Below are 14,801 nucleotides of genomic sequence, written 5' to 3' on the forward strand. Positions count from 1 at the left end.
ACTGGATTGCATATAGAATAAAATGTTTGATTACTTAATTTATTATTTGCTTTCACCTTTCTTTAGTAGCTTCTGAGCTAATGCTATTATATTTCTGAATTACAACAATGTGACACCAAAAAGAAACATTGAGACACGAAAAGATGGGAGACTGTTCAAAAATACTTTTTTCTCTTTCATTGTGGCGTGTTGAGGGAAGATTAAGAGAAATCGTGTGCGTTTTCTGTTTTTCTGCAAAATGCACATAGCAAAATGTAAAAACACCCACACACACGCACGCACACAAACACACGCGCACACACAAACACACACACCTCTAGGGGGAGACACTGTCCTCATATTTCTCAGAGCAATTCGAAATTCAAAATCCAACCGCCTCGCTCAATTTCCCGTCCTGCACCGCGGCCGAGCAAAGTCTCAGACAGTTATAATTAAAAGTAAAAAAATAAATAAAAATCAGCGAAGCAATATAAATAATAAGTAACGGCGGAAACGGATTGCACTGGTCAGAAGACACGTTTTGATAACGGACAAGTGCCGTCAAAAGTTCGATTTCCTTTTTTTTTTTTTTGTTTTTTTTTTTTGCGCGTCGACTCCGTGAGGAGCGGAGGAGCTCGGCGCTTGGCGCCACTTTCAAATTCTCCACTGACGCAGAATGAGAGCCTGGCTGAAAATGCATTTAGACACCACTTTTTACATTTACCATTTATACTGTAAATATGGATTGTACAATTTCTCTTTCGGACGTTTTCTCTATGCAAGGTAAGACGAAACCTACAAATAAATATGGTTATTTTTCGGTTTCTTTTTTCCCCCCAGAGGGACACTATGTACATGTTGTCATAGAAATGTTTGTGTAATATGGGGGAAAGAGAATTTTGCATCTGATGTGTAACTTCAGTATTACAAAGGAAAATCGCCAGAATTTTCTGCAACTTTCTTACGCGGTGACGGCGATCCACTTAATAATGATACAACCCAGCAGCTACGCCTAACATGAGATCTTGTAAAATATATATACATATATTGCTCACAAAAGATTTTTAAAAGATAATAGAGAGGTTAGGGAGGACACTCCCCCAGACACAGCCCCCTCCCCGTATACCACAGCCTACTCAGCTCTACCTCGCCTAAACATGCGAAAGAAAACGCCGCAAATATTTAAAAAATACGATTTCCGTCTTAGAAAATCGAATCTTAATCACCTTTACGGATTTTGATCGACTTACTGATTCGTAGTCGAAATCCAGAGAAGCCTCGGCTTCGCCCTCGGCTCATTTCTGGACCCCCGGGACACCAACTAATTATCACTTAACAACCTGCTGACAGTGTCGATATAAAACAATAAACGTGTTGAATTGGCCTTTTGGCTCTCGCCGGGTTATATATTTTGGCATTTTAGGTGATTGTCGGTCGGATTTGGCTCCGTGCCAATGTTGAAACGCAATTTAAAACAAAACAATACGGGCCCTACGAAGAAAATATTTACAAACAGCAAAGAAGTGTTCGTTTAAGCAGGCGAATTAGGAGTTAATTACGTGTAATAATCCACCAGCCTGCTTGTTTTTTCTTATTTGAAAATATCAGTATAGGAGCTGGTCACCGTATAGGTAAAATGCAGATGAATTTCGAAGCAAATGCTCACATTAAAGCAAATTACATCTTTTCTTCTGTTCGCTATTGGTTGATTTCTGTTCTCAAGAAAAGAACTGAAAGTGGCACAAAGGCAACATTGTAGACAAGATGAATTTAAGACCCCCCCAAATTTATAAAAAATAAATAAATCTGTTGCTATAGCAGTCATGAAAATGATTTAAGGTTTATTCACAAATCTGTTAGAGTCCATAATATGATTCAAAATATTTTAAGAGAGACTCAGACAATCATAACTCATTTACTCTGAAGAACTGTCTCATCTCATAATTCCAATCTGTTATCATATCTAATTTGCCCTTAAAATAATAAATCAATAATTCTATTTTTACATAAATGACTACTTTATCTTTCATTACTTTAAAGAATATGTAAAATGCCTAAAAAAAACTTTTACTCTTCTAATATTGCCATATTTTGCTCAACACGTTCCTTAAACAATCACTAACTAACACTAACCCCGAAGTGTGTCTGAAAATTCTGCCCACAGTTGTAACAAAAGCTAAAGCTATCTTATTTTTCAGAATGCCGTCCAGCAGAAATGAAAGAACAAACAACAATCATGTTTAAAAAGTGACATAACCCGCTTTGACATCAACAGTGTTAATAAGTAGTAGTTGTGTAGTCTTAGGCTGTGTTTAGAGGCCTAATAAGGGTGTCTTATGGTTAAATACCAGTTAAAATCAACTAAATAAGATCATATGTTGTGGCCTGTCGTTGTGCGGCTTGTACATGAAACAACACTAAAGATACAGTTGTCGGGTGTCTTTTGCTGGTGGTTCTTGATATTCCAAGCAGAGTCGAAGCAGAACATTGTTTTTTTTTTTCTCTTTTCTCTTTTCTTTTTTTGATGTGCACATTAAATGAAGGGGGTGGACCCTGGGCAGGGCCTTGTGGTCTTCTTGGTAAAGTAGTGTAGATTGAGAGCAGCACTTTCAGCAGACTGGGGGCCGTCCTCACGGCTCATCATCAAATAACTGGAAATCTACAAGAGCAAATACAGCACCCGGCTGTCATGAGACTTAAGATCATACATGTAGCTGAATGACACGCGCCCTGCAGATACCCCCTCTGCTTCATGCTTCATGCTCCTGCAGGGAGGGGGTTAAAGCTGATTCCCACTTTCATCCCGCTTTTGCTCTTGTCTCAGAGTTTTTTTTCCGTATTTTGCACCTTCGACATTGCTCGGGAGCGCAGAGCGCTTCCTCTCTGCACCACACTTTCTCCATTCTCTCTCCTCCCTCTCTGTGAGCCAGGCGAGCAGCTTGGCAGGCGTACAGCTCAGCACCGAGCGCAGCGCGGCGGCCCCTCACCACTCACAAATTAATTTTTTACTCGGGGACGCCAGTTCCGGCGGCCCCCAGATTCCACACCAGCACCTCACACACCCGCCAGGGCCAGCCGAATTTTTTGCAGATTTTTTGACCGCCCCGAAAATGTCGATTTGTATTGTAGAAAGTGAGGGTCAGGGAAAAAGGCTGCAGCCCTGTAGGTTTTTGTGCCTGCGAGCCTCCTGGCTGTGGCAGTGTTTGCAGCCGAGGCTCCAGCGAGGCAGCAGCCACCACTGAGGACGGCTGGGGAGCACTCACATAACTCAGAGGTAAAGCAGTCAAGGATGATGGGGTACACTCAGGCTTTTTTAGAGGCACCATTTTTGAGACCCCCCCCCACCGACCACCACTTTCCTCCCCCACCCCGACTACCCCCCCCCCCCTTCTCATAGGGACAGAAGCAGGAGCAACCAGAGTGCCATAGAGGCCTTTTTTTATTATATATTTTTTATGTACATGTGTGTTTTCGAGCTTGTGTGTTTTCCTGCCTCGCCTCTGTACAAATTTGAAAAGCTGTTGTCATTTCGTTTTCTGTTTTTTGTTGTTTTTTTTGGGGGGGGGGGTTGTATTTTTGTAAAATTCTGACAGCATCCACACGAACTAAGACGTTATCACCACCGCTTAGGTTCTCGGTTAGTGGTTAGGATAAGTTAATGCCCCCCCCCTCCTCACCCTTCTGGTTTTCTGATCCCAGCAACAGACGGTAAGTCAAGCTTTTCTTTTTTTGGGCTTTTTTCCTCCTGAAGTTTTTCACATGGCCTCAGTTTCTGTGAATGGAGACAGAGCAGGAGGCCGTAGAGCTTCGTGCTTCTCTCTCTCTCTCCCTCTCTCTCTCTTTTTCTTTCCCTCCAACTGTGCTTTTTTTCCACCCTCTCCCCTTCCTGTGGGTCCTTCTCTGTTTCATGTTTTTTTTCCCTCTCTCTAAATGTGTCTTTCAGCGTCTGATGCAACTGTAACGATTTCTCCTCCCTTTATTTAGTTATTTATGATTATTATATTTTTTTTCCCCGATCAGCTGTAGCTCCAGTGGTTTTGGTTTTCTGCGAGCAGGTCCAGAGGCGTCGGCCGGGATGCTGTGATTCCCGCCTCTGCCCCCCCCCCCCCCCCCCCTCTCTCTCTGAGGTCCATTCCAGCTACTCGCAGATCAGACAGTAAAAAGAACAACACATGCTTAACGTACGCGTTGAAAATTCATCACCAATAATTATTAGGCTGAACCGGAAACCAGATCACATCTAACTTTGGATGGGTTTAGACCACATGTGCTGAATATGTTTACATTATTGGAATCCTGAAACTTTTAACTGAAATCTGATGGTAGTCACTTTGTTGAAGTTCTCTTTAAAGACGTAATAATGTTGAATTAATTACATGTTACTTTAATACATAATTAATGGAATTTTTAAGCATTGTTCAGTCAGTTATCTATATAGTAAACATACATATACACCCTGCAATAATCACTCTAATGTAATCAGATCTATTGTGTAAAATATGCACTAAATATGAACTTTAATAATATTACAGAATATTATGAATCTGATCCTTGGAGCATGACCTGTTTGGAGCTTTCTTTTTATTTACAGGATTCATGTAAAGATTGTTTGCTCGTTATTCTTGATCGTGTCCTCTGAGCCACATCAGCAGCACATGACCCCTCCCCTTAACTCCGTCTCTCCTCACCAGGGTTCTCGTGTGTGAAAATGCTGCTCAGCTGATCCCACCTCGCCTTTATCGAACATAAAACTCATTTGTAAACCCCTATTTTGGGCTTTTCTTAAGCATTTTTTGAAAATGCCCACTGATGGCTTTTTTTCCCCCCACGTGTGACCACAGCAAATGTAGAGAAATGACCAACTTTCCAGTGTGGTAAAAATGTGTTTTTAAAATTACAAAAATAAATCCTGTAAAAATTGTATCCTATTAGAATTTATTAGAGCAGCTGAACTCTGTCTCTGTTCATGCCTCACCTCCATTTCCTTCCTCTTCCTCCATTTTGTCAGCTTGAGTTTTACTCATGACACACTCATACACAAAATGATCCAAACCCAAATGCGTCATCTTCAACACAAGATGTTTATCTTCTTAATTTTTCCCAATGAGCTGCCATTTCTTTGGTGATAAGCTTATTTCCACATGCTTTTATATGAATGGGACCTGTTTCAGGTATAAGCTATAGAGTTTATTTTCTTTATGAGATGACAAATGAATTAACTTATATGTCCGAGTGTCCAATTGAGGTGTTTTTCATCCAGATCTGACAGCACCTGTGCTACCGGGTCGTAAACATGCGACCATGTGCATCCGGGGTCCACTCTAGCAGCACATCATGTTTTGCAGATTTGTACAGAATCACTCCAAATCATAATGTGCTGCCACTGTGAGCCCTGGGAGTCCTCACAACGTCACACGTGCATGTCGTGCACTCTTATCTGCCTCCTTAAACAATCTTCTGCCTGTTTGTCTATCAGTGTGTTAGCACAGAGTGACTCCAATGATACTGTTCTGGCATTTATTTCACCCATAACAAGCAAGAATTAAACATGTTGCTGCTATAAATCCACAAAACGAAAACATTTAAACCAAGCCAAGATATAAAATGATTGTCAGATGTCATAAGTAACATCAATGGCAAAGGTCTTGATTTTTACAGAATTTTTATTAACCACATTTGGCTTTATTTAAGTCGCCACGGTTAAGCAGCATTTAAAATGTTCAATAACTAATTCACCTCAAGTATTTAGGTATTTTATAGATAATGATCTGAATAAAAGTTAGCTAGCTGACTGTTTTAACACCAATAAATTAAGATAATTTTTACATATTTTATCTTTGGAGGCAACAATATTTAATTTCTGACCAGAGTGAATTAAACCTACTTTAATATGGTTTATATCCACATCTGGTGTAATAATTACTCATTTCTTAGCATAACATGAATCTCAAATGCACATTTTTAATATGTATGTATAATTTGTTTTGTGTGTCAGATGTTGACTGCCAATATTGGATTTTGATCATTTCACAGTAGTGAATAGTTAAGAAACTTCAGAAAATACGCAAGTGAAGTGCACATTTGTTGAAGGCAGTGTGATGGACCGTAGCAGCACATCATTACTGGTATCTGTCCTCTGGGTTGCCAGTGTGATCTGTGCTGCTCCCGTCACTCACACAGATGCACACAGGCTGTTTTAGACACCACTGTGCAAACGAGTAGATTATGATTTCCTGTATTCTTATATTTAGTTTTCTACATTTTCATCCAACAGGTATGTACTTTAAATTCAGGTGTAATAATAAAATCACTGAAAACCTTTGGTGTTTTATGTCTTGTGAAGTGTAGATGGATCTAACAGGTTTGGCTTGAGGCAAGAAAACAAAAAATATAGAGGAAAAAAAATTAAAATATATTAATAAATAATAAAGTGAAGTGGATTAAAAATAGAATGCCAATCCCAAATGTGTGGATTTGTTTTTTTCTACAAACATCACAAAGGTTCAGTACACAAATCAGTTTTATTACAGTGTGACATGATTTACTGGTACTCTTCTTTAGAAAGTACAAAAAAATAACACAAGAACATTCAAATATCAGATCTACAAACTTACATGTTTTAATATTTACTCATAAAGACAATGTAGTCTTCAGTGGTATAGATACATTTATACAAAAATATGATACAATGCCAGTGCTGACTGGTAAATATGTCGTATTAACCAAATATGTCACACTAGTCACTACAACTGTAGTTATTAGTTTGTATAGACATTTTATAAGGGCATAAACATCACAATATAGCACTTCAACATCCATATTCTGTGTAATTTGTATGGATTACTGATCTGTGTTCCCATAAAACAAACACATCGTTCCACTGATGCATCAGTTTTAAAATGTCTACTTCCTAATATAAACAAGACCTTTTAGGTTGCCTACAGTCCTATTTCCATCATTTATCAAATGTAAAAACACGGAACATGAACATGAAATTATTCAGACCGAAAAAAATGCCCTTTTATTACGAGGAGGCAAATACAGCAATACAGATGTGTGCGATCTCTGCAGATGCACTTCTCTGCTGCCACTAACATGGTGCAAAAGCTATCTTAGGAAAGACAAAACAAACGTAATCACGGTGTCAGTGGACGGCCGTCTTACGCCAAATCTGTACCACCAAAATCAACAGACCCCTGTTTTTTTGTTAAGGCCTACAATTAGGTACTTTAAACCATGTTTAGACCCAAAATATCAAGCTGCAAAAGTAGTAAGAACTGGGTTAGCTTGGTATTTACTAAATTACCCACAGGCCAATGCAGTCTGGGGGAAGGAAGAGGCAAAGTAAAACAATGTCAATTTAACTGTCTATACACTGGTGAGATCAGAAACGAATGCATTAAATGAGGTTGTCATGCCAACACAACAAACTAGTGTCAAAATGTTCTTTTTTAAGAGTCACATCCCATACATTGATCATTTATTCGTGTTAACGAGACAGCAGAGGCAGTTCGCTGGGATTCATGATGAGGCTGGAGTCCAGGTTCAGGTTATCTGTGAGGACATGACAAACACGACACGACCTTTAACCTGTGGGGATGAGCTGCTGCTGAAGCAGGCTAAACAGTCCCGGAAGTGATCTTTCTAAACCACAACATATGTAACCTAATGTAAACATAAGGTCAATGTTTCAATGGGTCATGGTGACCCTTCTATACATATACATATACCAGCACTTCTGCAATTAAATTTAACTTTATTATACAGCAGCATTTGTTATAATCAAAATTGTCTCTAGGTGTTTTACAGAGACCCCGAGCCTGTAGGGCTCATGATGTTTCTGCGTGGCCTATTGGTAGATCCGAATGAGCAAAGAGGGGCAACATTTATTACTTATACATTTATGTTCAGTCACTATCGATTCAGTTAGAAAACAGTTAGCAAACACAACACCACATTAATAAGAAATAAGAGTAACACACAAGGTTTTCCATTTAGCTCAACTGGGCCTATAGGCTATATGACCAGGAGTCTTTGTCTACTTTAAATGGATAGTGAACAAATTTCGATCACTTTGGCCAAAACAAAAAAGTTGCGACACAATAAGAAGTAAAGTCAGAGAAGCGACAACCAGTAATTATGTAGTTTGGGGAACCCCGGGTCTGTGTAGGGTCTGTGGTCCCTCTCTGCATAACTACAATTCTCAGCAGTTTGTAGATGGTTTGTAGATGAGGACGCAAACCCTCCATAAGCTACACAGGAGGATTATAAGCCAGGCTTGACCCAAACATGTAATAGTGACAGGACAAACCCCACTTTGAACAGGAAGAAACCTTGAGCAGGACCGATCTCAAGTGTTTCTTTTAGTTGATATGAATTTACCTTGATCAAAGTTATTGAGGTTTTTGGAGTTGGATCCTTCACCCAGTTCGTCGATGTCCACAAGATCACTGTTGACGTCTGAGTCGTTTAGAGCACTGAGGGTAACATCTATGCAACAGACATTAAAAATAATCGCTAGTTAGAGGTCTGACTTAGAGGTACTTAATGTCAATTTTTACCCGAGATGATTAAGAACTCATTAAGCCCCTTTCACATTGACCCACGACCTGTCTGACCTGTGTACTCTCAGCATTTGAGGACAAAATGAAAAGAACGAAATCTGCATTTAGAGTTGTTTGACCACTCAGTCTCTATCAGGATTAACGCTGGGTTTTTATTAGCTCGACTAATTTTCACATGGGCGCCAGTGGCCCTACGTTATCGAAACAGGTTGCCCAGCAACTGAGCAAAACCATTACATTTGACTTCGGCATTGTGATTTCCCCCCTTTTTTTGTCTATGCAACATTAGGAAGATTTCCAGGTGAGAGAGCTTCTTGTAATCCACGATTTGGATTTCCCATTTTCGTCTTGCTTAAATGTTCCGGGGAACTTCTTATGAGCTCACATACGTTATGACCTCGAAGGCCGATGACACCGAAAGGCCCATTTTAGTTGGTGGGAAAGAGTTCACTCCCGGGTCCATGGATCCTGTAATGCACCCGGACTTAATTGGCTCCGGCTCCCATCGGCAGCAGTGAGAACACAACAACTGGATTGGCCCTTTTCTGGTGATGACAGGATGCAACCGCCACTACGCCGCCAATATCTGCCAGCTCAGCCAAAACCTTCCTCCGTCTCCATTCAAGCAGCGTTCAATAATCGGTGAGTCTGCGTTTGGTTTGCTTTGAAAGAGAATCTGGAACATCAAATAGGGAAAAGCAGCACTAGCCTCCATGCTGCCATTCATGTTGCTTTCCTATTTACCACTCATGGTGTGAAAGGGTCTTTAATGCTTTTAAAGATACTTCAAAACACAGTAGTGTATGGTGTATGTTTTGGGGAACATGTACCCCAAAAACAAGACAAGGTGTTTGCTAATAATTCCCGTTTGGTTAATAAACTGTTGAATATGGTTGTTTTCAACAAGGAGCAACAACCATTGATGAGAATTTGAACTTTCCCAACAGAATAGTGTCAGGATGTTACATCTTTCTGACTCACCACTACTTTTCTGCTTCTTCATGGACGGCTGGTTAGATGATGAACTCTGCAGTTCGGAGGACCTAGAGACCTGGGTTGATGGCACAGTGATGGCTGGAGGGCCATGCTTCACCACAGTGACAGCAGTTTTCTTCCCAACCTTCTTTGACCCTTCAGATGAAGCCAGAGGGGGACCATCTTCATGCAGCTTCCTCTTGGTTGCACTTTTTGGTTGATTACTAGGAGGGTGGAAACTAAACTGGCTTTAATGTTTCAATCAGGGCAAGAGCAGGATCTGAATTATAAAGAAATTAGAAATATCTCACAGATTAAGAAACTTTATTGTCTACAGGCCACCAATCATAAGCCAAAAGAACTATTTTTCCAGCAAATATAATGGATAAAATAATTAGGATTGATATTTATGAAATCAGTTTCAGTAGAAGCTTTCTCACAAGATAATAGAAGTTAATTTGCCCATGATCAAAGAAATTCTTTCATCTCAATTAAAGTCTCGTCTCGGTTTCAAAGGATGTGGAATTTCACTTTCCACAACGATCTAAGATAATGCCTTTATATGTGTGTGTGTGTGTGTGTGTGTGTGTGTGTTTACCCTGCAGGACTGGAATCTGACACTGGGTGAAGTTGCATGGTCAGCTCTCCCAGCTTTGTGAAAGCGGCTCCAGCTGCGGAGAAGATCTCACCGACCTGTGGAGCACAGCTACCCTCAATAAACGGTTTCTATGAATGAAACGGACTCATTATTATATATTCAGCCATCGTTAGCAAGCTGGTGACGAGCTGTCTAAAATAACTATGGTATGCCATCACAATTTCCACTTAATCTGGTTTAATTGATGAAATTGAAGTATGCCATCACTTTATATAGTGTTAACCAGATGCCTGTTACATGCCGTGGATTGTACACCATAGTTATTGTTTTGAATAATGGCTAGGAAATGTACATGAAGCAAGGTTCCCCTGAGTTCACCCTGGCGAAATCCCATATTCTGCTTGTACGTGTACCTACTTTAGTGGAAGCTGAGGTCATTTTCCTGATCTTTGCAGAACTGGACTGTTGAGACCAACGACGGCTTTAGAGAAGCGCGCAGGACAGTTGCGAGCAAGATGCTAACAGAGTAGCACGGTAGCATTTGGTGCTCTTGAACTAAAAATCACACACAGGGTGGATCTCTTCTACAGCTCCAGGGAAGTCGTCAACTTCACACAGACCTATGCATAATGCAAATTAAATATTACATTTATCTAAATTACATGAGTCGCTAAGAACAAATACAACAGGATACAATTCCAACGAATGGCCAATGCTGCGTTCACGGCCTTGTCGTAATTTTCCCTCTTCTTCTAGAAACTCACAGTATATAAGGAAATGTACTTTTGGTCATCCATAAACTTTGTCTTAGTTATTTCTTCATTCATTTTAAGTAGTTGTAGTACCATAAATATTACGTCTCAGAATACTGCAATTCATTAGTCAGGCTTCCCTTAGAAGGGCCAGTTTAATATAATACCATTACTTTACATCCATTTTTACAGTGCATGCCATAAAAATTTAATAAATACAATAAAATATTGTAAATGGGCAATTTTACATCTTTCATATTGGATCATGTTTTATATGTCCTGAAACGAACATGTTATTTAAAAAAATCAAAAGGTTTAGGTTTCATGAGTGGAGATGGAGACTTTTTTTTATTTCAGAGTTTGGGTGTTTTTGTTTCATTTTCTCAAGCTTTCCACTTTGAGGAAGTGTACACGTCTTCACGTTTAAATTTAAATGGAGACAGAAGAACAAACATAAGAGGAAACTCCTTGTCTCCACGAGTGTGTCGCTGTCTCTGGCGTTCGACCCATTTTTCCCCTACGTTCCTGAAGACAGCATCAAGCGAACCAATGAGAGAAGAGACACGTGACTGTGACAAGTGGTCACCTGATAGTTTTGAAGCACATTCGTGTCTATTTTAAAACTTTGATAAACTTCAGTGATTCCCGATATGAACTTGTGCCCTAACATTTTCTTTAACTTGTCACATTCATATAAACATTTTGCAATTTTTAATTTATACTGAAATTTAAATTCATTTTCTTTAAACCATCTTTACTGACATTTCGGGAACTTCCGGTGTTGCGTCCAGTCACCTGATCCAAACATATGAGCGAACTTGCTGCTGAAGTTCGAATCATTGCTCCGTTATTCATTTTTTCCCGTTTTTATATAAGAAATCACAATAATGCGGGGTCTAATTTGTGGACCAAAACTTGCCGCCTGTGGATTGGTTTTGAGTATGTGGGGGGTTGTAATGTTGGTAAGTGTCAATCTAACGTCTCCTAACAAGTAGCTTCCAAAATAATGCCAAAGGTTAATAACGTGTATAGTAACTGTCTCTGAACCTTTGAATTATAACAATTTTTAATCATTTCTTTCCAAAACGTGCATGGGTTAGAGTATGTTTTAGTATATTTTAGGATTAGAGTAGTAACCATATGACTTGACCCGCTGACTTCCGCTTTGGTTTAACTGATTCACATCATTGATCCTTTTGGAACTTTTTGACAGACATTGTCCTTGTTATTATGTTCTGAAACCGGCAACTTGAAGCTGCTTTATTCAAATTAATTTCTTTTTTAGTAGGAATTAAAAAGTAAGAGTATGTATCTAAACTAAGTCCTTTTATTGATCAGGCTTTGTTGGGGATTTTCTTCACCACACATTCAGCAGTTCTGATTGAAGATGTTCCATTGACTGAAGATGATATCCACCAAGAGTAAGGCCTTCTTTGCATGAAGTACAATACACATTATGTAGGATTAAGAGACAGTTCTTCCCTGTTTAAAAACCAAATCTTGGTCATGGAAGCTGAAGAAACAAGTTGTTTTTTTTCAACAACATGGCTCTCTTTTCATACATATCAGCAACCTTAAACTGTCTTCCATTAGTGGTGTTTCTTTAGAATTTCACCACTTTCATCATCTCTACTTATCTACCTTTTTTGGAACGTGATGCTACTTTTTCTTTTCTTAGTTCAAACCCTCCTCATAGAATCTATGGCCTGTACAACAGCATCGGCTATAACTGCTTCATAGCGGCTGGTATCTACGTCCTGGTCGGCCTCTTCTCCTTCTGTCAGATGAAGCTGAACAAACGCAAGGTGGGCAAAGAATCAGGCCTTTGTTTTGTTGACTGTTAAAAAGAAGATGTGACAACATTAACAGACAAGGATTAATTAAGCTCAAATGTTGCAAGGCTATCTCATTCAAAAATAATTGGAAATTATATAATATCCCTGTAGTCATTCAGCCAATATTGCCTTCAATAACCTGTAGTGTGTGTGTTTTGGGCGTTTATTTTACCTCATGATGTTTTTTAGAAAAAAGTGCAAAAAGAAAGCATTCAGAATGAAAATATCCTTCATTTCTTCTCATGTCCATGTTTGTGACTTTTCTTTAGGCGTATCTAGTGCACTAGTGCCACCTGCTGCAGGGAGGAGTGCCGCTCGGCTCATGTGCTGAAGGCTCAACATCCCGATCACCGAACCTTCCAAATGCTTGAATGTTTTGTGAGAGTAAATCACTTCTCTTTTCTTCTTTTGTTCTGTTTTTTCCCCTGTAAGATGTGGTTGATTCTACCTCGATGGATGAAATGGCTTCATTGTTGCATAAACCACTCGGGATATTCCTTTCTTTTGGAATGATTTGCCAATGATTTTGGTTTTACCTCCCCTGTAATGGTACACAGCCCTTTTGATTTGTACATTTCAGTTCTCAAGTCCTGTAGTGCAGATGCGCTGACAGCTGTTAAATTATTAAATACAGGTTAACTTAGAAAGTGCTGCAGTCCAAGAAAAGGTCCTAACATATAAGTCAAGATATTAATAGCAACACCAGAAATGAATATTATATTGTGACTCATTAATTTTTCTCATTTTATAGCCCATTATAGGCACTTTACTGATAAATGATCATCTTATGATATATTTAAACATTTTAACTCCATCTTTCTAATAAACCATTAGTGCAGGACTGTATTTTTAGGTGCAATTATATTTATTAGCTTAAAATTTAAAAGCTGCAGCAAACTGCATTTAATATATTCATGGATGTTATTGAAAATAAATTGTGTGCTGCCAAAGTCCAAATAGTATTACGTTTTTTTTTTGTTTTTTTTAATATCTCAATCTGCCTATAACATTTCAAAATGTAAATACCATGCTATATGTGCTTCTGATATCACTATACTGCATTAATTAACGAAAGGTCTCTCCTATGTGAGGATTTACCTTTGAAACGTGTAGACAAACATGTCATCAAATGAATTTATTAAATGTGTACAGAGATAGTCATTTTAAATGTGTCTTATTCTTAGGATATTTCCCAGTTTCGTGGAATTTAATGTTATTCAGCATTATAAACAAGCTTAAAAATGGTCAAATTGTAGTTTGGGCTGTTTTTTTAGGTTAAACAACTACGTTAGACAACTAAATTTCATCAAAGTGATATAGCCCGTCCCAAACCAAACAAGAATAACACCAAACAAATGGGGGGTGTCATATATGTGCTGGTGTAAATTTTTCATCCGCTAGTCTTTATATAGTAATGCTGTTCTCGATGCGGCTGGGCAGCAGGAAGAGATATGAAAGCTCCGTTCCCTCGTTCTGTTGGAGGATTTGCTCCTCGATCTCCCTCAGTTCTTCTTTAAACTTGTCAATCAGCTCGAGGGTCTTGGTCTCAGTGAAATATTCCTCGCTGTAGTGACCCAATGGAACCTACGGTGGAAAAGATGGATATAGATATATAGATATAGTCAAACAGAGAGAGAGGGAGAGTGAGAGAGAGACTAACTGCATCTGGCTGTGGTCTTCCTAGATGCCATGTGATGGCCATCTGCATACAGGACTGGCTAATATCAGGAAGGGTGGCCATGATGGTCTCCATAGTAACAGCATCCTTGTCTCCTGGCGGGGGTTGCCTCATGGTGCAGGGGGTGTTTGGAATCCAGGCACACCAATCAAACTGGAAAAGCATCAGCAGGAACAGAATTGAAAAGAGGACTCTGGAGGGCCACACCGAGGACAGTGTGTGATCTGGAAGCACCTGTCCATTGTTGGTGGCAGCATGCTGCACTGAGGCGGTAAAGATGGCTACTGACAGCAGCGTGCAGAGCTCTTCCCTGCTGCAGAGTTTGGAGGGCAGACCTGAACATACAGACAGCCACAACATACGGTATATTACAGGTAATGCAGTAGTTATTCTAACTGCCTAAGACTGTTCTCTCTTTTA

General features: G+C 39.4%; 3 protein-coding genes across 5 annotated transcripts in view; 1 reads left to right on the forward strand and 2 right to left on the reverse strand.

The window, feature by feature from the left end:
* Window positions 1-6,481: 6,481 nt before the first annotated feature.
* On the reverse strand, window positions 6,482-10,865 carry LOC101066794 (chromatin complexes subunit BAP18). Of its 2 annotated transcripts, none has more exons than XM_003966757.3 (5): window positions 10,534-10,865; window positions 10,117-10,211; window positions 9,525-9,742; window positions 8,362-8,469; window positions 6,482-7,533 (listed from the first exon to the last, which is right to left on the reverse strand). In XM_003966757.3, exons 1-5 carry the CDS (start codon window positions 10,552-10,554, stop codon window positions 7,469-7,471), a joined length of 507 nt encoding a protein of 168 aa, XP_003966806.2. In that variant the 5' UTR covers window positions 10,555-10,865; the 3' UTR covers window positions 6,482-7,468. The 2 variants fall into 2 exon arrangements, with proteins under 2 accessions (XP_003966806.2, XP_029696811.1); XM_029840951.1 differs by having other exon boundaries at window positions 9,525-9,757; window positions 10,534-10,864.
* A 750-nt stretch (window positions 10,866-11,615) lies between these two features.
* Window positions 11,616-13,660, forward strand: rnaseka (ribonuclease, RNase K a). Its single transcript, XM_003966774.3, has 4 exons — window positions 11,616-11,830; window positions 12,207-12,289; window positions 12,547-12,673; window positions 12,973-13,660. The coding sequence occupies exons 1-4, from the start codon at window positions 11,756-11,758 to the stop codon at window positions 12,988-12,990; spliced, it is 303 nt and encodes a 100-aa protein (XP_003966823.1). The 5' UTR covers window positions 11,616-11,755; the 3' UTR covers window positions 12,991-13,660.
* A 163-nt stretch (window positions 13,661-13,823) lies between these two features.
* alox12 (arachidonate 12-lipoxygenase) overlaps window positions 13,824-14,801 on the reverse strand; it is a 5,830-nt gene continuing 4,852 nt past the window's right edge. For both annotated transcript variants that reach the window (XM_029840947.1, XM_029840946.1), the window contains exons 13-15: window positions 14,616-14,716; window positions 14,364-14,534; window positions 13,824-14,287 (exon numbers count right to left, since the gene is read on the reverse strand). In XM_029840947.1, coding sequence (XP_029696807.1) covers window positions 14,108-14,287; window positions 14,364-14,534; window positions 14,616-14,716 — 452 coding nt within the window. In that variant the 3' untranslated portion in view covers window positions 13,824-14,107. The remainder of the gene's footprint in view (window positions 14,288-14,363; window positions 14,535-14,615; window positions 14,717-14,801) is intronic.

This window comes from Takifugu rubripes, chromosome 8 (genome assembly GCF_901000725.2).
Source record: "Takifugu rubripes chromosome 8, fTakRub1.2, whole genome shotgun sequence".
NCBI lineage: Eukaryota > Metazoa > Chordata > Actinopteri > Tetraodontiformes > Tetraodontidae > Takifugu > Takifugu rubripes.

Coding starts and splice junctions, on each gene's coding strand:
- LOC101066794 (XM_029840951.1), bottom strand. CDS start 10,554: ATGACCTCAGCTTCCACTAAA. Junction 9,758..10,116: donor TCAGATTCCAGTCCTGCAGG/GTAAACACACAC, acceptor AAGCCAGTTTAG/TTTCCACCCTCCTAGTAATC. Junction 7,534..8,361: donor CCTCAATAACTTTGATCAAG/GTAAATTCATAT, acceptor ATGTCCTCACAG/ATAACCTGAACCTGGACTCC.
- rnaseka (XM_003966774.3), top strand. CDS start 11,756: ATGCGGGGTCTAATTTGTGGACCAAAACTTGCCGCCTGTGGATTGGTT. Junction 11,831..12,206: donor TGTGGGGGGTTGTAATGTTG/GTAAGTGTCAAT, acceptor TTTATTGATCAG/GCTTTGTTGGGGATTTTCTT. Junction 12,290..12,546: donor GAAGATGATATCCACCAAGA/GTAAGGCCTTCT, acceptor TTCTTTTCTTAG/TTCAAACCCTCCTCATAGAA.